The following is a 21,124-nucleotide window of genomic DNA, read 5'->3' as shown; positions in this document are numbered from 1 at the left end:
GACCGCAGATGGGGGTGGCTGGAGGAGGTGGAGCATAGGGGGCGTGGTTTGGGCTACCTATTTTTATCTGGCAACTAGAGACCTCTCTATCTGATTCCTAAATATCAGGTGAGCTGCTTTCCTCCCCCACACTCTTCTACTTTGATGTTCTGCCTCACCTCTGGCCCCCAAGGAATGGAGCTGACCTTCTATGGACTAAAACCTCTGAAACCATGAGCCTCTAAATAAACTCTTCCTCCTGTATAGTTGTTCTTCTCCGCTGTTAGTCCCACAGCAGTGAAAAAGCTGACTAATGCATTCATCTCCAAGGTGGGTGGGCTGGGTATAGTGACCTCAAGTTTTCAGAGGGAAAAGCAGAAGCTGCAATGATTTTGAGGTCTTGCTCAAAAGTGCACATAGTCATTTCTGATTTATTCTATTAGTCACATCAAGTCATAAGATCTGCCAATTTTAAGGGCAGAGAGAGTAAACTCTACCTCTTGGTGAGAGAAACTATAAAGGACTTTTGGCAATTTTTAATTCCCCACAGGTCACAGATAGAAATCATTGAGGACAATTTTGATATTTTTGCTGATAGAAAAGTTTAAAGTTTTACTGCCAAACCCCATCGTAAAGAAGAATGAATGACAAATATAATGAAGTGGTTAAAATATTTCTCAACAGATGTGGCAAACAGTTAATATTTCTAATAAATACAAAGCTCTATGAAATCAATGAAAAAGTATCTCAAAGAGTGAAAGTCAAAAAATGGGATGAGTCAAATTATACTGATGATTCATAGAAGAGCAAGTGACAAGAGTAGTGTGAAAAACTTTTAACTCTAAACTGAGTATTGAATAAATTCAAAATAAAACCACTGCAACTATTTCTTCATCCATAAGATTGGTACAACTTATTAAGATTTATAATGCCCTTCTGTGGGAAATTATAGGAAAAAGAAATTCTCCTACTCTGAAGGATATAAATTTAAATTTCTTTATATATAATGTATTTATTTATAATGTGTATATATGTGTGTGTGTGTATATATATATATATATATATATATATATATATATATATATATATATGTTGTGAACAGACACAATACCCTTATTTTATTTATTTATTTTTATGTGGTGCTAAGGATCAAATCAACCCAGTGCCTCAGAAGTAAGTGCTAGGCAAGTGCTCTACCACTGAACTACAAACCCAGTCCTTGAATTTCTTTTTTGGAATCAAAAACTTGGCTTTCCATTAAGCATCATTAAAAATACACACACCTAATAGTTACACTTCTAAGAATTTGTCTTAAGAAATTTAGACAGCAAAAGTAAATCATAATAAAGTTTTCTTCCAAAGTTGATTATAATATCCCATAAGTGATAAAATACTTAATTCTTTATTTACTCATGCAATCATATTCAACACATATTTATTGAGAGGTTGCCATGTGTTGCTATTATTGGTAAACTGGATAAAGTTCCACTGTCTTGACGTTCATGTTCCGTTGTGGGGGCAAATAATAAACAAAGCTATTATGTACAATGTACTCTGAGGCAATGGGCTGAGGAACTCTTAATAGTGTGATCTGAGATGACCTCTTTGACGTAGTGTCATTTGAACATTCAAGGGCAATTCAAGGGCAGGGAGAGTAAACTCTACCTCTTGGTGAGAGAAACTATAAAGGACTAGAGATGAGCCCCCATTGATCCCTTTTCAAAGAAGGAAGAACCTGGTGTATTTTGTTCATAGTTTTAATTTTAGCCCTAAGCACTTGCTGTTATGCTTTGCATGTAGTAAAGATTTAAAATAATAACAAAATTTCCATTAAGAACTATTTGTTCAATAACACGTAAACTCAGAATACCTGGGCAGCCTTAACACGCAAAACCTGTGCTTTGATGCTGTATTATTTTCCTCTTGGTTACATTTGCTTCTGGGCTCAGTCTTAGACCTTTCCGGGATTCTACCGAATGCTTGGAATTGTTAGAATGATCAGGAGACTGACTCTCTGAGCTGTTCCCTTTGGATTGCCATTTTTCCTCTTCAGTGTCACTAGCTTCACCTTTCTGGTTATTTAATCAATGATCTTGATGTTTTGAATTTCTGGGAAGCATGTTTTCAGCAGTAGAGGTTGCTTTATAGGCCTGTTCTCTATAATCTACAACCTCTTCTTATTGCAAGCCTCCTTTCTCTCAAAGCAACTTCCTTCCTTCATCCCCACTCCATTCCTTCTCCCTTCCTTCCTACCTTCTGTCCTTCTTTCTTTCTTTTCTATTATCCCATATAGAAAATTACTTCCAATCTCTGTTGTGTTTTAATGGCTTGATTACTTACTCGAGCATCAAAACTCTTTCCTCATAAATAATTCTTATGTAGTTCAGAAGTGCTAGAATTAAATAAATTCTAATTAATCAATATTTCTTGAGTACCCAGAACATCTAAGAAACTCTGTTACATAATTACATACCAAAATAAAATAAGAATAAGCATCAGTCTTCAATTAACCACTATTAGTTGAACATATCTAAACAGAGGCAGCACTAGCAAGTAGTGTAGGAGAGATGTCCCCCATTGGGATGGTAATGACTGATGACCACCCAATTTAGGTCAAATATGAAACATGTAGTTTAATACTTTATGTTTTTGTTTTGTTTGCTTGGATTGGATGGAAAATTTGAATAATTCCATTTGTTATAATGCAAATCAGTATATTAGAAATTCATTATTATCACTAGAAAAATACCAACATCAACAAGAACAGCAACAAAAACTGCTAACTCTAATAGCATCAACATAGGCAGTGACCTTCCATTTTTAATTTAATAAAAACAGTGATCTGAATGAAACTAACATGTTAGAACTACATCAATTTTGAAGGGACATTAGTTGATATTTTTGCCTTCTTGCAAATTTCTAAGTGCCTTACTCATAATACAGTTTTAAATCTGTGATGTTTGAATTGAATTATGTCTTATAGGAAGTAGAAGTTGGTAGAAATGGAACTTAATTTTTATGATCTCATATATGTTTCATATTTACAATACAAATTTTGAAGCACAAAAATTAAATTTAAAAATTGTAGCATAAGAATTAAACTGTAAGTCAAAGGAACCTAATAGATTTGGATATACTATTTTTAATGTCTATGCTTTAATTTCTTTTTCAGAAAAATGGAAATAATAAACTTTGCTACTTCTAATAGAAAGGTTGTAAGAATAAATTTTTTAAAAATCTGTAAAAGAGTTTTGCATTATTCAGAAGCAAAATATTAATGTTGTTTTTCGTGGTGCACAGGCAACCACAGTAGAGAACATTGAGAATTTAGAGATACAATCAGGTGTTATCCAATTAAAATAAAATTACTAAAAATCAACCTGTCATTGATGATACTAATCACTTCTAGAATAATCCTCTCTATGCCTTAGGGGATGGTTTACTAATACTATTGGATCAAGTTATTTCCTGGATTAAATCAAGAACTCGGATTCTTTCTGTGAATCTAATGAAAGTAATCAAAATATTTCTTGAAAAACAGCAACCTAATTGTTTGTATTTTAACAATCAATTGTATTGCACTTTCTCAGAAAACTCATTTTCTTTTTCTACAATAACTATTTTACACCTCTCTTCTTTAAATAGGAACACATTGAGACACATGGTATCCCTTCCAGGATAAACCCCACTTCTTTTCTTTGGGTTCCAGCATTGAAAGATAGTCCCAAAAGTTTACCCTCCTTGAAATAGAATTTAACTACTCTTGCTGGCACATACAACACTAAGTCCTAATTCTCATAACTGAGATGAAGAACTTTAACCTGGAAATGATATGCTTTTGCCCTTCTGATATCTGTCTTGAGCTTTCAGAAGTGGGGATGACATCTGCTCATGAGGAGGATGGGCAACATATTGTCCTGGCTGGGAAGCAAGACTATTGAAATGACTGCTCTATTTTAATTGAGGCAGAGCAACTGTTTTCATGGGCTCTGGGGTACTAACTGGTTGCAATGCTTAGGGCCAAGTGCTCAATCTAAAGCTACGGAGAGTCTTATTTCACTAACTTTTAAGTCTACTTAACAATTCATTAAAAGGTGAACATTTGAATCCTTTCTGTATGGTGAATTTTAAGGGGTCAACAAAATGCCTGTTGCATCACCAGGAAGGAAGCATTCTTTTCTAGTGAATTAGCTCATTATAGCTGGCCATATTCAATCATGGCCCCCAAATAATTTGTTTATAAATACTGGGTTATGAAATTGACCTTCCAAATGTATTTCATCAGAAGTGGAAGGCTTCTTCCTGCCACCCCTCCAACTCATCCTGTGTGTGTGTGTGTGTGTGTGTGTGTGTGTTTGTGTGTGTGAGATAGGCCTTTGAAAGAGATCAGACAGTATCTCTTTCAATAGAACAGTTAGTCCTCAAACCTTCCCTTATCAAGGGACTCCCGAACTCCAACTCTCAACTCTCATCACTAAGAAAATAGAACTATCAAATGGGACACCCCTTCTGATAACTTCACAAACTGACCTTCTAATCTCCACTTGTGTCCATCTTTCCTCCCCCCTTATTTTTTTACTTTCTGTACCAGGGATTTTTATTTTTTGTTTTGAGATAGGGTCTCACTAAGTTGCTTAGAGCCTTACTAAGGTGTTGAGGCTGGCTTTAAACTCATGATCTTCCTGCTTCAGCCTCCTGAGCAGCTGGGATTACAGGTGTGCGCCACCATGCCTGGCCTCCTTTTCTTCCTTTCTTTCAGGGAACTATTTGATTCCTACAGAAGACTTCCTTTTGCACTGTAGAACTTCTTTCTTCTCTTGTCAAGGACTTCCTTCCATCACCCATTTTTTACTCTTTTCTTATCAATCTTTCCTTTAAATAGGTCATTTTTATCAACAAACAAGCATATTCTCTAATCTCCTCTCTTGAGAAATGAAAGGCACTTTTTCCTTGACCCAAATCTTTTGCTTGTCTTCAAGTTTAGTTATTCCTTTTCAGAGTAATGTTTTGCAAATGCACTGCCTTCATCCATTGGGTCCATTTCACTCTTTACCCCACTTCAATTAGGTTGGAACTGTTCTTGCTAAAATTACTTTATGATGCCACATACAATGGATACTTCTTCTCTTGTTTAACCTCAGTCACATTTAAGACGATTCTACACTCTACACGAACGGGCTGCCCTCTTGGCTTTCCCTTTGCTCTCAAGTTACCTGGGATGAACACCCTCTAAGCTTAGAATTCCTCATAGTAAACCATTATTTGTTTTATACCATATCTGTCTGCTGGTCACTCCCAGTGGTAGCTTCCTGGTTCTCTCCTCTGACGTCTAGCCTTACCATTTAACTATCCACTCTAGGATATCTAATACACGTTTCCAACATTAGGCCTTCAGGTAGAACAAGTAATGCCTCCCCCAAAGGTGTCTATGTCCTAATCCTCAGAATTTGTGAATGTGTTACCTAACATGACAGAAGAGACAGTGAAAGTGGGATTAAGTTAAGGATCTTGAGATGGGGGAGATTAACCTGGATTAACCAGGGAGGCCCAATGTAATCACAAAAATTCTTTGAAAAGGAAGGCAAGAGATTCAAAATCAGAGAAAGTGACATGACCACGGAAGTAGAGAGAAAAGAGGATGTATCTTAAAGATACTAGTGGAGCAAAGAGGACAGCCTCTGCATTCCCCCTTAAAGCCTCAGAAGGAGCAGCCCAGCTGACACTTTGATCTTACCTAGTGAGACAGACTGTATTTCTAACCTTCAGAACTGCAGGATGATGCATTTCTGTTGTTTTCAGCTATTAAATATATGGCTAAATATATGGCAATTTTTCCTGTAACAATAGAAAATAAATACAGGCCTTAATGCCTGAAACTAGATATTTAATCCATTCTCCAACCTGTTCTCTGAAGTCTAAATTCAGAAAAAAATGCCTCCTTAACCTAATCAGTTGCTCAAATAAGAAACCAAGCAATCACCATGGATTTTCCTTTTTTTCTTTCACTATCTCCTCCAACTCTTTAACAATTCCTACAAATTTTAAATATAACTCAAATTCTTATATTTCTCTTCCTTTCCACCTTTGTCTAAATCATTAATCTTTCTCTCCTAGAGGACTTAAATAGCCTTTTCTTTGTGGAGAAGGTGGTACTGGGGAGCAAACCAAGGGGAACTTAATCATTGAATCATATCCCCAGCTCTTTTTAAAATATTTTATTTAGAGACAGGTTCATGCTGAGTTGCTTAGGGCCTCGATAAATTGCTGAGGCTGGGTTTTGAATTTGTAATCCTACTGCCTCAGCCTCCCCAGCTGCTGAGATTAAAGGCATATGCCACAGCACCCAGCTTAAATAGCCTTTTGAAAATAATTTCCTGGGGGGTAATTTAATTCTATACAAGATATAGAAAAGAGTACACAATGGACCCCACACATGCATAATGCAACTCTCATAGTTATCAGTATTATCTTGATCTTCTTTCTTCTCCTATACTCCTTTTCTCTCCTGAGTAGTTTAAAGAAAATCCCATATAATGTGTCATTAACCCAATCATCATATTTATAGCTGAAAGTTAATAATTTAGTATTTTTATATTCTCCATATTTAAATTTCCTTGATTACCTTAAATATGAGTTTTATTTGAATCTCACCCAAGTAGGTCCTCATATTGTAATCCATTGTTATATTTCTAAAGATTATTTTATTCTAAAACAATCCCCTCTCATCACTATCACCTTTTGTATGCTGTTGATTTCTCAGAGAAATTGAGTCATTGTTTTTCTGTGAAAGTCTCACAATGTGGATGTGGTTGATTGCTTCTCTTGGTGTTGTTTAATTTATTATTCCATTACTTCTACTTCCCATAATCTAGAGGATTAATCAGACTTGAATTCAACATGTGGGCTATATTATGTATATTTTCTGTTGCAACTGTATTTTCCCACTGTTCACTTAGTTCAATTGACAGGTTCTGCATATACCAGCATGATTCCTTCATTATGAAATCTTCCACTAACCTCTCCTTTTCTGTTTTAACAGCTACTGATGATCATTGTACAGGCCCATCATGGAATGTATGGTGATATTCTAATTGTCTCCTACAGTTTATTTGCTAGAATTCTATAAATAAGAATTTCCCTCACCAATGATTGGTTACCTTGAAATGAATCTTTTAAAGAAAAGGCAAAAGAAATGCTATTTTCTCTCCTTTATCAATTTAAGAAAAATGAGGCTGTGCCCTAGCAACTTTCAATAACGATCAGTCTGTGTGTATGTTTCAAAATTTTTATAATAAGCTTCATGGATTTTATGTTATTTGGTTTGTTTCAATCTGTGTGATGATTTCTTCTTAAAACTGAGATATGACTGACTTACAAAATAGCTGTACATATATAATGTACACATCTTAATGCATTTGAAGATGAGATAGACCTTTGAACATATCAATCACTACACACATGCCTTAAGCTTAATAATCGCCTCTTGAAGTTTCTTCCCTCCTTTTTTGACAAGAATATGATATACCCTCTTAACAAAATATTAAGTACACAATATAATGTTAACTACATACACTATGTTTTATAGTAAATCTCTGGGGTTTATTCATCTTGCAAAAATGAAGCCGTGTACCCTTTGATCAACACGCCCCAATTCCACCTCCCCTGAGACCTAGTAACCATTATTCAGTTCAATGCTTCTATGAGTTTAACTATTATCCACACCCCAGCTTCTTAGTTGGTCTCCTTGCTTCTATTGTTACCCATTTCTAATCCATTATTCACATTAAGTATAGGTTGCTCTTTAGGGGAAAAATGTAAATCATATTATTGCACTACTACATTGAAATTTTTTCATGGTTTCCTTTTGCTCTAAAATGAAATACAAATGCCATTCATTGCTTGAAAGCTCTATATAATTTGTCCATTTTTCCAAGCCCATTGCCTTCCACTATTCTCTTTGTCAGCCTTTAGTTAGTTCCTGGAAAATGCCAGTTTGTGTCTTGCTCTTGATGTTCCATTTGCATGAAATGCTCTTCCAGTAGACCCTTGAATTTTTGAATTTTTTTCTTTTTCACAATTTCAGCTCAAATGTTGCTTCTGGCAAGAGGACTCCTCAGACCACCAGATCTAAAATTGCCTCTTCTAATTATAAGATTCCTCATCTCTGTACTTCCATTCAATGCACTTATTATAAGATGTATTTATCCTCTTTTCTCTCTTTTCCATTCCTTTCTTTTTATCTAATTTTTTCCTTCCTTTCTACCTACCTTGGTGTGTAATTTACCTATAAGTATATAAGCTCCACAGAGGCAAAGATAATTTATCATATCTCATCTGTCCTAGAACTAGCAGGTACTCAATAAATATTTAAAGAAAAAATATAACTAGATGTTGGTGCTATCGACTGGATATGGTTTAAGTATATATTCCAAGTTTTACGTGCTGAGAGCTTGGGTGCCAGTGTGACAGTATTGAGGCAGTGTTACCATTGGGAGGTTGGGCCTATTGGAAGGAAGTCAGATCTCAGGAGAACGGCTCTTGGAAGGGATTAATGCTGGGCTGACAAAAAGTGTTAATTTTGGGCTGAGGCTATAGCTCAGCAGTAGAGCACTTGCCTAGCATATGTGAGGCCCTGGGTTCGATCCTCAGCACCACATAAAAATAAATAAATAGAATAAAGGTATTAAAACAACAACAACAAAGAACTCAAAAGGGTTAATTTTCATGAGACCTGGTTGTTGTAAAAAAGATTGACCCCTCCTTGGCCTCTTGCTTCCTCTCTCCCCATGTGATCTCTCCCTTTTATATACACTCACACCACAATGCTATCTGATGTTGTGAGGTAACCAGGAGGCCCTCAACAGAGCTGAGCAGATTCTGGCACCATGATCTTTGACCTCCAGAACTGTGAGCTGAATAAACTTCTTTTCCTAACAAATTACCCACCCTCTGTGCCTCAGTAAACCGAGGTTAATAATAGTATCTATTTCATCAGGTTATTGTAAAGATGAAAAAATTTGGACTACAAGTCATATACAGTGGTTTCTGGAACACAGAAAATGCTCAACAGATATTAGGTATATTAGTACCCATTGTGTCATGCAGTCATCCTTATCATCAGCCAATATTCATTGAACAACAGTTAAACAACAGAAGTACATTGTGAGGAAAAACATGGTTTTTCTCTTTGTGAAGCTTAAGCTTTTGTAGGAAAGAAAGCACAAATAAAATGATATGAATTAAATGGGGTAATTTGATAAGGCATAGTCATGGAGGAGTGTGTACATTTGAGTGGACAAGGCTGTGTCTCTGCAGAAATGACATTTAGGCTTAAAGAAAAAGGAAGACACATTCATGGTTGGAGTGTTCTTAGTAAAGAACATATGTGGAAGCTTTAAGGAGCATATTCTAGGCACTTCTAGAAGGCCAGTGTGGCTTCAGTGTCCAAGGCAGAGCATAAAAGTAGATGTGGCTTATGGGGAGGGGTAATGAGGATGAGGCCAGTAAGCATAAGATCTCACAGATCACAGTTTGAAGCCTGGGTCCATTGGAAAGATAGTAAATAATCCAGGTGATTTGTTGGTTTGCCTTGGCCAGAGTTTGTGGTAGCACAGACTAAGGTGAAGCCACTATGATGAAGGGACACAAATGATTTCAAAATATATTTTGGCAATAAGACTCTTAGTATTTGCAATGGCTCAAATGTGGAGGAAGAAGTAATGTGAAGAGTTGAGTCTGCGATCTGGTTTTTCTGGCTTGAATGAGGAGGTGATGGAGGGGCCCTATATTGAGTCAGGAAAACTTGGCGGTAAAAGCAGTTATGGGGAGAATAAAACTATTGAGATAAATATTACGTAAAGAGAAAGAAAGGGCATGCATACTTTTTCATTGCAATAACTCGAGAGAAAAAGTTTCCAAAACAAGAAATGAGTTTTCTGTAAATTTAGAAAGATAGTAAAATATTTCAGCAAGCATTCAACCAGTTTTATATTTGAAATACCACATCTAGCACCCTAGTCATGTTGCTACACCGACTGAGGCAGCACCAGCAAATGTTATTACAACAGCACTTTCGTTCTTCTAAAAGTTAAGGGTCTGTCAGTATTTCCATTATAAACTCCAATTTTCAGGGGTTTATAACTTGGCTATTTTAAAATTACATCAGGCTGAAACTTGCAAGTAATAAAACATTTTTAAAAATAGATTTAATGCATTTTTGTCAAGATCTACTTAAAATATTGCCTAATTTTTCTGAGATAAAGTGTCTTTTAGGTAATATATTGTGAGACAAATGTTTAATTAAAAACACTTTATTTTAAAGTTTCTGAAAATAATTACACTTTATAATAATGTCACATTTCCTATGTATAGATTAGATATGATGAACCACAGACCTTATGCTGAAGCAATTTAACACACTATACCAAAACTTGGCATATGCATTGATGTTTTGGATGAAGTTCTTCCCAATAAAACTTGCTGTAAATTGGTTAAGGTTTTTTTTTTTTTAGGAACAATAACAAGTTCAATTTTGTTTTATAGCTAGATATTTTATTATTTTTCCAGGCAGAACTCAGCCTTATAGCTATCGTTCAATTAAAAATATACTACCTTCAGATTGGGATACAATAATTGATTTCCTTTTAGTAATATAATTTATTAATATATGGTCACCATGTTCTCCTAATACCTTTAGCAAATTCAGTTGAGCCAGTGCTACAGTTTGGATTTTAAATGCCTCCCAAAACGTCCATATGGTAAAAGCTTGCTCCCCAGGGTGATGTTTATTGGGGACCACACATTCCCATCATGATGTGCCACCTCATCCAAAGCAAAAGGAACAATTGACCATGGATGGAAACCTCCATTGTGAACCAAAATAAACCTTTTGTCTTTATAAGCTGATTATTTTAGGTATTTGTTACAGTGCCAGAAAACGAACTCATTCAGCCAGGAAATCTAACTGAAGTTATAAAATACTCTCTTCTTTTCTGAGGAACACAAAGAAACACAGAATATGTTAACAGAATAAAAACCATCAGGTACTACATGCTATGTAAAATGGGAGATGCTAAGATGTATAAGAAATGTGTCTTTTCCTGAAAGAATAATAAAACTAAATGAAAGTAGATAGAGGCAAGGTCCAAAAGCTTAAAGTGCATGAAGCAGAGTATGAGATTGTGAAAGGACTCCTTTGAACACAGAGATGAGGAAAGCTTAAGATGAGAGGGAGTACTTAAGCAGACTCTTGAATAGGAAATAGGAAGGGAAGGAGAGAAGATGGGGGTTCTAGATAAGCAGGGGGTGGCAGCATGAGCAAAGAAAAGCTAGGGAATTGCATGACATTTATTGGGATGACATCACTGTATTTTTCAAGAATTGCATTACATTTGCCAATCGATGTTTTCTGACTCTGTTTCAAACTCTTCTAAAAAAAGTATAAGTATGTGAATGTGTGTCAGCACGTGAATGCAAGCTGGTTTGCTGAAGAATCCATTCCTGGGGTACCTAACCTAAGACAAGTTCCAATCTATTTTTAGTGCCTATAAATGTCACTTTAACTCTGAGAGCCCAACTGTCACATATAGGACATACAGTTGAGAAGATGAGGTGTTCAGATTTTGAGGGGTGAGTCCCAGGCTCTGCCACTTACTGTATAGCCTGGGACAATCTGCCAAACTCCTTCATGCCTTTGTTTTCTCATCTATAAGATAGGATTGATAATAGAACTACTTCACAGAACTATTTTGATAAATAAAATAATGTATCTAAAGTACATATTAGCTACTCAATATGATTTAAAAATTAACAAAGATGCTTGAGTATCATGATTGCTTATTCTGTTTGACAAGGGAGGTATTTGCTTAGATGAACGTTTGTAACAAATATGGAATCTTATTTTGGATGAAAGTCATTCTTTATAGGATATTATTTTATTATGTATAACTCATGTGAAGTAAACAATGTTAATGTCATTGATTTTAATGAAACTGCATGGTTTGATGTAATATAACATTTTGCATAAAAAAACATTTCACATACTAAGTAGTAATGGGTGCAATGGAATATCATTTGGTATAAAGTTTCAGCATATGATATTTTCATAATATATTCCTAAGAATGCATTATCATCTGATATAAAATAAATCAGACATAACAGATCAAAAATGAAAAACTATAGCCTATTAACAACCATATAACATATTTTACCACTGAATAATACATCATTTTAATGTCTTAACATCACTATTTATGGGGTGCTGCAATGACTACATCCTTTATTGATCTTGTTTTATGTTGATTGTATAGAGTAACTCAACTATTCTACCACCTACCTGCATAAGAACTTACTTATCATTCTGAAGCTTTAGCATAATATTTTTCTTGGACCCAATATTACAAAATTAATTTATATGTGCTTCCATCTTATAATAATGCCTGGGCTCTATAAACCTCTTGAGGTTTCAAGCAAAGCTGGCTGGTATTTAATACTATTTATTATAAACAGCACATTTCCTGGTGGTTTCTAATTTCATTTTGTATTAAAATCTGTTTGTTGTAATTGCCGTCATTCTCTCCTTGTTTTCCTCTAATTATTCTGACTAGAAAAAATTCTCAATTATTCAAGGACTGCATATTTAATCTTTGGATTTCCAAATCCTCTTTTTTACAATTCTCTTACTGTACATTCCTAACCATTTAAATGTTTCCTATTTTTATAATTCCCCCAAATGATAAATATTGTAGAATGAAAAGTACACAGTAAAATAAGCAGTGTGGGGTCTGAGGATGTGGCTCAGTGATAGCCTGCTTGCCTGGCATGCGTGAGGCCCTGGGTTCAAACCCCTATGACAAAAATTAAAAGACAAATAAGCAGTTTGCTACTTTTATAAAAAGTCCTGGTAAAAAGTCTGATACTAATGAAAGCATAAAATAAAAATGTTAACCACTTGTGGATCTCAATCTTTTTCCATCATCACATATAAGGTCAAAATTCCTTACTTTATTCTTATAATGATTTAAATACAATAATATATGATTATCTTAACATATAAAATAAGTAATATATAATAGTGTTAAAAAGAGCAAAGCTGCAAGGGTTTATTTAAAAAGATCTAACAGTCTAGTAGTCACATCACTCCACACCACCCATTACCAAATTATGTATAGCTTGAAATAATATGTGTTGGAAGATTTTGTTCCCTAATTTGAGAGGATTAAATAGTTCTTGAATACACAAATCCTCAAATAGGTTTAGGAATTTTTAGGAATTAAGCTGAAAAGAAAAAGTCAAACATCAAAATAAGCAGCAGTTGCCAGGCTCAGTGGTATGTGCCTATAATCTCTCCTGGGGAGGCTGAAGCAGGAGAATGTGTGTTTTGAGGCCAACGTCTCAAAAAAAAAAATTCTGGGGACATAGTGTAGTGGTCGAGTGGCCCTGGGTTCAATCCCTAGTACAACAACAACAACAACAAAAAGACAAAAAATAAGCAGTAGTTTGCCATCAATCACAATACTTACTTTTGTTATAAGCCCACAATTTCAGGGAAAAAATAAAAATTTACTCTAAGGAAATTGTGATGAGTAGAATATACAAATCAGGATCCAAATCATTTATTTGCTTATTTCACTATAGGTTTCTATATCTCCAAGAGGTTTTTATGCTGTCCAGTGACTTTGGAAAAACAGCTATTGTCCCCATTCCCATCTATCCAACTAACACCTAAACTCAAGTAGCTGTGCTCAACCATTTTCCTTCCACTCTACACAGGTCAGTATTTTCATTCCTCAAACTTTCTATATATGTTCCTTGTGACTAAAATTATAGAGTATATAAATTTATACTTAAGTATAGTTATGGCCACATGTGACTCTCCATTCTACTTCTCTTCAAAATTTGCACTGAAAGATCTATAAACCCAATGGAATTTTAAATTACTTTAATTTTTGAAAATTGAACAAAAGACAAACTGTTCTGCTTCAATGAATGCTTCTGTAAATCAAATGAATTTGAATTCAACCGGTATGTAGGGAAATAATGCCAGTGTAAGTGGAAGTCAGCTGATTTATATGCCATCAGTGTCATCATTATTACTTAGCACCCCCTGGTAACTGCTGCTGAACACAAAGAACAAATGTGTAGTTCAATACAGTGAGCTAAGAGGAATGTATCATGCACTAGGTTCTTCCTGCTGGCTCTGACCATATTCTCTTTATCTTAGAATTATTTATTGAGCCTTTTCCCCATCTTTGCGGGTTTTGTTTGTGAAGTTATATCTTATTTCCTTCCTTTGAGCTATCCTTACTTATATTTACTTTAGAATTTGTTAGGAATTAACTGCTACTACTTTTATTATAAATAGTACCGTATTAGTACTCTTAGTTACAAAGCTTTATAGGTTTTGGTGGATCACCCATCTTATGTTTCTCATCACTTTGTTATTTTTAGCCAACAATTTTGCAGAATGTGAAAGTTTTTCACAAACACATATCTCACTTCATTAGTGGAGTGCCTGCAAAGATTTTAAAAAGTACAGAGATCATTTCCTTCTGACTGCCTTTCCTTCTCTATTTTCTTCCTTTTTTTGTACTTGAAGGAGCATACTGAAAAGATATCAGCACCCCACCACAGTTCCCTGTACTGTATATGTCTGCTGTGTTTAAAGCTACTCAATCAACTGAAATCTTCACCAGTCTTCCCCTATTACTTCTATTATCAACAACGATGAATTTAATTATCAAAGATACCAAAGGAGCACAATTTCACTGCTACTGGTCATGTCCTGATTTTTATTAAAATCCTCTTAATGTTTAATCAGGTCCAAGGTTTTTGTTTCTTTACCTGCAAATATGTACAATGTTTTGACAAATAGTCTAATTATGCCACATTCCGCCTTATCGTTACCATAACTATTTTGACACATTTTTGAAAAAGGTTTAGAAACCTATAATTCTTCTTACTAAGTGTGTTTAAGATTTAATCAAGACTTGTCCTAGGCTTCGAAAGAGCTTTATTCACGATTTTATTCGAGATTCTCTACATGTCTTGAGTTTTCATATACTCTGAAATTTTGATTCTACAAAATGTACTATTCTGTAAAGTTGGCTAAAAGTATGGGAATCAAATCAGCTGTCCAACCCAATGAAAAATCTGAGACAAACACATTTTGTAGGAAATTACGGGGACATATATCTGAGTTCTCGGGTCCTTTCTCTAACCTCCTCACCCTCAGACATCTTGTAGGTATTTCAAGTAGGAAAACATTTTAATGTCAAAAAAATTTAGAAGAGAAAAAGGTTACATAAATACCAACAAAACATATATGATGTATTACAAGTGTGAGAGGAAAAATCAGAGAAAAAATTAGAGTGTGGAAGGGAGCCAGATGCAAAGATTAAAAAAAAAAATAGGACAAGTGAGGCATAAAATTGGCTCAGCCTTCTAGCAGCCATTGTGGAGGGTCATCTAACCAATATGCTATGTCTTTTATGAAACAAACCAGTTATTCAGTTATTATTTGTTTCTGGAATTAATGTCAGAGAGGATTTTTTCCTGAGGATTTCATTATGTATCTGAGTATAAGCTATATTTTTGCTGCCTTTCCAATCTTGCTTCAACAGAGATAAGGTTTAGTTGAATGAAGCTTTTCCAGACTCAACAATGCATGTAAATTATTGATGTTGTTAATTAAGTTCCCTACCATATTATAGTCAAGTAGAATTTACTTATTTAGAATTTATATTGCTGGTTTATTGGATCAGTGAATAAATCAATGCATCAAAAGATGCACATGTAAGAGTGGGGTATCTTTGTTATTAAGTGCCCCCAAGACCAATCCCTCAGCCACATTAGGTAGTGTGAAGTATGAAGATAACAATAGGGCTGACCATAAGCAAAATGTTGTTTGCTGAAATGCTTTTCACATTTTTACCTACTTGACTCTTGGCCATTTTCAGCATCACTTTCAAACTCATCTGGTTCTTCTCTCTCTGATACCAAGGACCAAAGACAAATGGCCTCACAGTGTTGAGGATTCAGTTTTCTGGGGGCCTCAGGATATGTATCACATTTGATTAGCTGTTAAAGAATGGGTATTGGGAGTGTTTAATGAGTGCTTAGTATTTGTCAAACCTTGAGACCCTATTCTTAAAGGGGGTGGTTTTTCAAGGCCTAAGAGCTCTCCAGTGAGACTTCCAAGGGCTAAGGAGTTTTCCCTTTCTTGGTCATAAAAGGATAAAAATAGTTGTTACCTACTCAGAAGGTATGTACTTTTATGTTTTTGACTGAAGCATGCAGGATTGATATAATGAAAAAGTGAATTTTTGAGGTTAGGAGGACTTAAGTTATCAGACATGCAACGTTATGCAAATCCTTCAATATCTGTGTAAATCTGTGTGAGAAAGGAAGATAATTATCTGTCCTTCCTAACACCAAGACCAACCCAGTCCTTAGCCTGTTGTTTATTATATTTAGTAGTTTATCTTATAAAGGTATGTATCTGAAGGCAGAATCTGTTCTATTGGTTTGTATCCTACATGGTTATAACAATGACTATTACTTCATATAATCAATAAAATATTCATTGGTCCAATGAATTAATGAAAATATTTGGGACATTTCATAGGGTTAAATAAATGTAAGTTGTTTGAGGGAAACAAGTATAACTTTACCATATTTTTGGGGGAGCTAGGAATTCTTGCCTGGGGCCCTAATGGCCCCAAGCAATCAGTACCAGTCCACAAGAGAGGACAATGCTTGTATACTGATATATATTAGACTTGCATCCTTCAGGAAGTATCCTCACTCCAAAAGTCTTGGTTTTCCTTTGGGTCATTTGGTGTCCAGGGTCATACATTGCTCTTCATGTATAGCCATGATGATACCATCACACGATACCTGTAAAAAAAACCAAAATGTTGAATATTTATTCTGTAGCAAAATTTGTATGTATCTAACAGCTCCAGATTTCCATGAATTTTATATAATCACAAGATTGAGAGGGTGCTGAGAACTTTTTACATATCAGGCATTATGTGTTTACCTGAATTAACCATTATACTCTCACATTTCTATGAAATAGGTACTATTGTTATCTCCCTTTTGCCTCAGAGCTTTGAAGGGAAAAATGAGAGGTTAGAGTAGTTTGTCCAAGGAAACTATGGCGGGGCCTAGGTGCAGGCATGGACTGTCTGGCTCCCTAGGCCAACCTCTTAACTTTTATACTATGCTGTTTCTTGATTGCCTGTTTTTATAATTCATTTTTCTTTGGAAAAAGAGTAACATGAATTTTGAAACTTACTTTGATTAAGTATGACATATCCACCTTCACACCTATAGTTTCCCAAGTTTTAAATGGAGTTTTCTTTGTGTGCTTATATTAGTTAATGAGAAAACTATAATGTATGTGAAATATGGAATTCTGAAGAATGCTTTCTTTTGGCTACACAGTACAGAGATTGTTATAAAAAAGTTTAAACAAACAAAACCACTAGAAATCTACTCAAACCACACATTAAAACTCTTAAGTAAATATTTGATTTTAAGTATAGATGGCTCCAAAATACGGAGCTCTTACCTCTAACTTAAACCAAACCTAGCTTCCTACAAGGTAGCATTTTTAGAATAATGGTATTAAAACAGTGACAATTGTAACTGAACTGCTTGTTGTTTAATTATTTTGTAAAATTGATGACTTTGTACATGTATGTTTTCCTTCCTTCAAAATGGAAGATTAAATGGATCATGTATAACAATATCAAATTTTAACAAATTAGTTAGACTTAAATACCTTAATACGCAATGAACAAAAGAGCAGAAAATGCAAGTTACAAATAAAATGCTAGAGTACTTAAGAACACAATTTCCACACTTTTTCTATTAGCATATAAAAGCTACTAATATGCAAAAACCATACCTTTAGTCCTTTGAATTGCCCTGAAGCTGTGTTCTGAAGGGTTTGTAACACTTAAGAACTGATATTAAAAAGGCAAAAAGTATTGTAACTCATAAACAGCACACAAAACTTACTTAATCTGTAAAAATAATAGGAATGCAAATGTTTTATTTGCCATAGAGATAAAGAGGGAAACATCAGTGGAATGAATTTGACATGACTCACACTTCATTACAAGCCATTTTCCCAAATTCACAACTTTCACATTTGGGTGATCTAAAAAAAAAAAAAAAGGTTAAAAAAGAAAAGAAAGGAACTTTCACTAGATGTAAATAGGCCAAGTCATTTGATCCCTCCACATGTTTAAATTGACTACACTTTTCTCTAGCTGGGAATGTATTTTCCTTATTTTAGTGAGCTTAAATAATGTACCCATGGTAATGAATAAGGCCTGGGTTTAGGTCCAGAAACCTTCTCTATCAGCCTGTTTCATAATTACCCCAATATTATGGAACATAATGAGACATTTTCTTGGTACAGTTTTAAGAGTAATAAGAATTTTAAAATCCATGCTACTTCGCAGTTTTTCAGACTTTTTTTTCTCTAAATGTTGTATTTTTGAATTTCTTAGGTATGCTATATAATTTATATAAAGTCCATTTCCATGTATTCATAAACTTTAGCACCCAATAGAAGTAGTAAGAACTGGCTATTTAAACTACTTCCTCTTCTCCACCCTTTAATGACCAGTAGTGAGGTTTATTTAGAAAACAATGAGGAACAAGTACCATAGCCTACAAACACCTAGGAATGGGGGGGAATTCAGACAAAGAAAATAAGACTCTGGAGAGGTTAAGTCATAGTGGAAATTTCTGGAGTGGAACTGAACTCCTATACCCTCTTCCCAGCTGCAGACTTTATCTAAGTGTGAGGTGTTTGGTTTGTGCATGGACCCATCATAAACTGACATTTTATCCGTCTTTTTTTTTTCCCCCGTGAAACAAAAGAAATGGAATTACAAGTGCTTGTTTCCATATGCTTTTAAGGCTTAAAAGCCTATCATTAAGCACGCTGTATCCATGGTTGGGGACATCACTTTATAAATTGCCAGAAGAATCTCCTCAAACTGAAGTCACTCTCCCTCCCCAAGAACCATGAGGGAAAAGAGAGATAGTCCCCTACTTGCACATGGGATCTCCCTTTCTCCTCCGACCTCCCTATGCCTCTCCCAAACAGGCCAGGCTGCCTTAGGAGGTGGGGCTGGGAGAAAAGGCAACGCTCAGTCTTCCATGGCAAAGTCTTTGGTCTTTTCCTCCTGGTCCCCCACTTTGTAGCGCAGCAGAACGCGCAGGCGACGAGGGTTGTCCCGGGAGGGCAGCAGCGTGATCTCTCCTGAAACGTCCGTGTCTTGCTCCACTTGTACCGGCTCGTTTAGGTAGAGGAGTGCCTGCTTCCAGTGTGTGGCTGGGTGAAAAGGCGAGGTGGACAGCACCAGGGGTTTCTCCGAATCTCCTCCAGGGAAGGTCACCTGGAACCAGATGGCAAAACCATGCATGGGCGCTGAGCCATAACAACTGCAGCGGAAGCGCCCGCCCACCCCGGCCTCCAGCTCCTGCTCCAGGCCGGCGCGGGCCAGCTCCAGCTGAGCAAAGCGCTGTGGCCGGGCCAGCACGTCCTCGCCGGACAGACCCTGCACCACGATCTCCGAGTGGCTCATGAGGCATCGTGTGGCGAAACTCTCTAGGCAACTCATGTCCACGCCATAGTGCTGCTTCACTTGGCTCCAAAAGCCTAGGCGCCACTCCAGCATCTGGTCGCTGATGGGGGCTACGAAGAGCTCAGCGGAAGCCGGTAGGAGAATACCGCCCTCCTTCAGCCACTTGGTCCGCGCGTGCAGCACAGAGCTCAGCATGGACTCGTGCAGAAGTCCATAGCCCATCCACTCGCTCACGATGGCATCCACCTGCTCTGGCAACTCCACCGTCTCCACCGGACCCGGCAGGACGTGCACTCGGTCCTCCAGCCCGTTGAGCCGCACTACCTCCCGGGCCTGTTGCCAAATGGCGCTGGCCTCCACCGCGTACACGCGCCGGGCCCCGGCCTGGGCACAGAAGATGCTCAAAATTCCGGTGCCTGCACCCACGTCCAACACGGTCTTGCCTCGCAGAGCTGCCCAGTTCCGCAGGATACCCAGGCGGTAGGCATCGGTGCGGACGCGGTCGGCGATCATCTCCTCGTGGACCGACACGTCCGAGTAGCACTCGTAGTACAGCTGGTCCCGCTCGCGCTTAGTCCTCCGGGGTCGTGGCACGGCCACCTCCTGCTCCCCGCCATCTTCCTCTTCAGTTCCCTCCCCTCCTTCGCCGCCGCCCCCCGACTCAAGCTTTCTCTTCTTAGTCTGCGACATCTTGGCGGCTGCAGCCGGCTCCCGGCGGGCTTTGCGAGGCGCGGCGCGGCGCGGCTCGGAGCCCGAGGTTTCTGGGACTTGTAGTTTCCGCCCGCGTTCCCGCTTCCCGCGGGGCGCCCAGCGTTTGCCGGAGCTAGCTCGCCTGCCCGCTTTCTGCCGCTTTTAGGTCCTGGCAACGCCTTTCCCACCCACCACACCCGCGTTCTGCGATTATTTGAGTTCTCCCTCCTTCTCTTAATCCTTCAGTTCTGTTTTGCTTTCACTCCCCTCCTGAAGTAGACACGCCCACTTAAGACTAGAAATTCACCATTGTTTCTATGCTCAAATCACTGTTTTTTTTTTTTTTTTTTTTCCTACCGATTTAAGGCTGCACTGACAGCGTATTACCACTTTCCCTAGGCAGCTGTGATTCTTCAAGTTCTCCAGCGTAGAAGTTAGAAATTGTCTTACGCATTCCTCTCTTTGGTTTTCAGTGGAGTTAGGCTTCAAAGAAGGTGTAAATAGACTTAGTGAAAACCTAACTTTGTAAAACCTTTGTAATTCTAATGCGACCACTAATCTACTGAATGGTTTAGGTCTAGTAATGGAACCCTATGGCTTTCAATTTTTCAACCATCCCCAAGCAACAAAGGCATGCATCTTCCTTCCACCTGAAGAAGGGTTGTATTTCTGATCTCTCTTCTATTTCAGGAGAATAGTTGCTTGGCTCATGGAACTGCTCTGGTAATCCTGTGGCTAATTTAGGGGTTAAATCCCAGAAGGACGCCCACTAAACAGTTAAAAAGCAACAGTGGTATAATACAGTCAAACCCATTGCCAGTGTATTCTGTGACCAATTTTATTT

At 37.0% G+C, this 21,124-nt stretch overlaps 1 protein-coding gene across 7 annotated transcripts; it reads right to left on the bottom strand.

Moving 5' to 3' along the window:
* Positions 1-14,973: 14,973 nt before the first annotated feature.
* Positions 14,974-20,414, bottom strand: Prmt6 (protein arginine methyltransferase 6). Of its 7 annotated transcripts, none has more exons than XM_071618103.1 (3): positions 18,893-20,414; positions 18,099-18,149; positions 14,974-16,876 (listed from the first exon to the last, which is right to left on the bottom strand). In XM_071618103.1, the coding sequence occupies exon 1, from the start codon at positions 20,278-20,280 to the stop codon at positions 19,153-19,155; it is 1,128 nt and encodes a 375-aa protein (XP_071474204.1). In that variant the 5' UTR covers positions 20,281-20,414; the 3' UTR covers positions 14,974-16,876; positions 18,099-18,149; positions 18,893-19,152. The 7 variants fall into 7 exon arrangements, with proteins under 7 accessions (XP_071474204.1, XP_071474207.1, XP_071474202.1 ...); XM_071618106.1 differs by having other exon boundaries at positions 19,056-20,414; XM_071618101.1 differs by having other exon boundaries at positions 18,099-20,414.
* Positions 20,415-21,124: the final 710 nt, after the last annotated feature.

This window comes from Marmota flaviventris, chromosome 10 (genome assembly GCF_047511675.1).
Source record: "Marmota flaviventris isolate mMarFla1 chromosome 10, mMarFla1.hap1, whole genome shotgun sequence".
In the NCBI taxonomy this organism is placed as follows: Eukaryota; Metazoa; Chordata; class Mammalia; order Rodentia; family Sciuridae; genus Marmota; species Marmota flaviventris.
This window is presented reverse-complemented; position numbering and strand designations above follow the sequence as displayed.

What these genes read in the sequence shown, in the direction of transcription:
- Prmt6 (XM_071618101.1), bottom strand. Translation starts at nt 20,280, where the DNA reads ATGTCGCAGACTAAGAAGAGAAAGCTTGAGTCGGGGGGCGGCGGCGAA.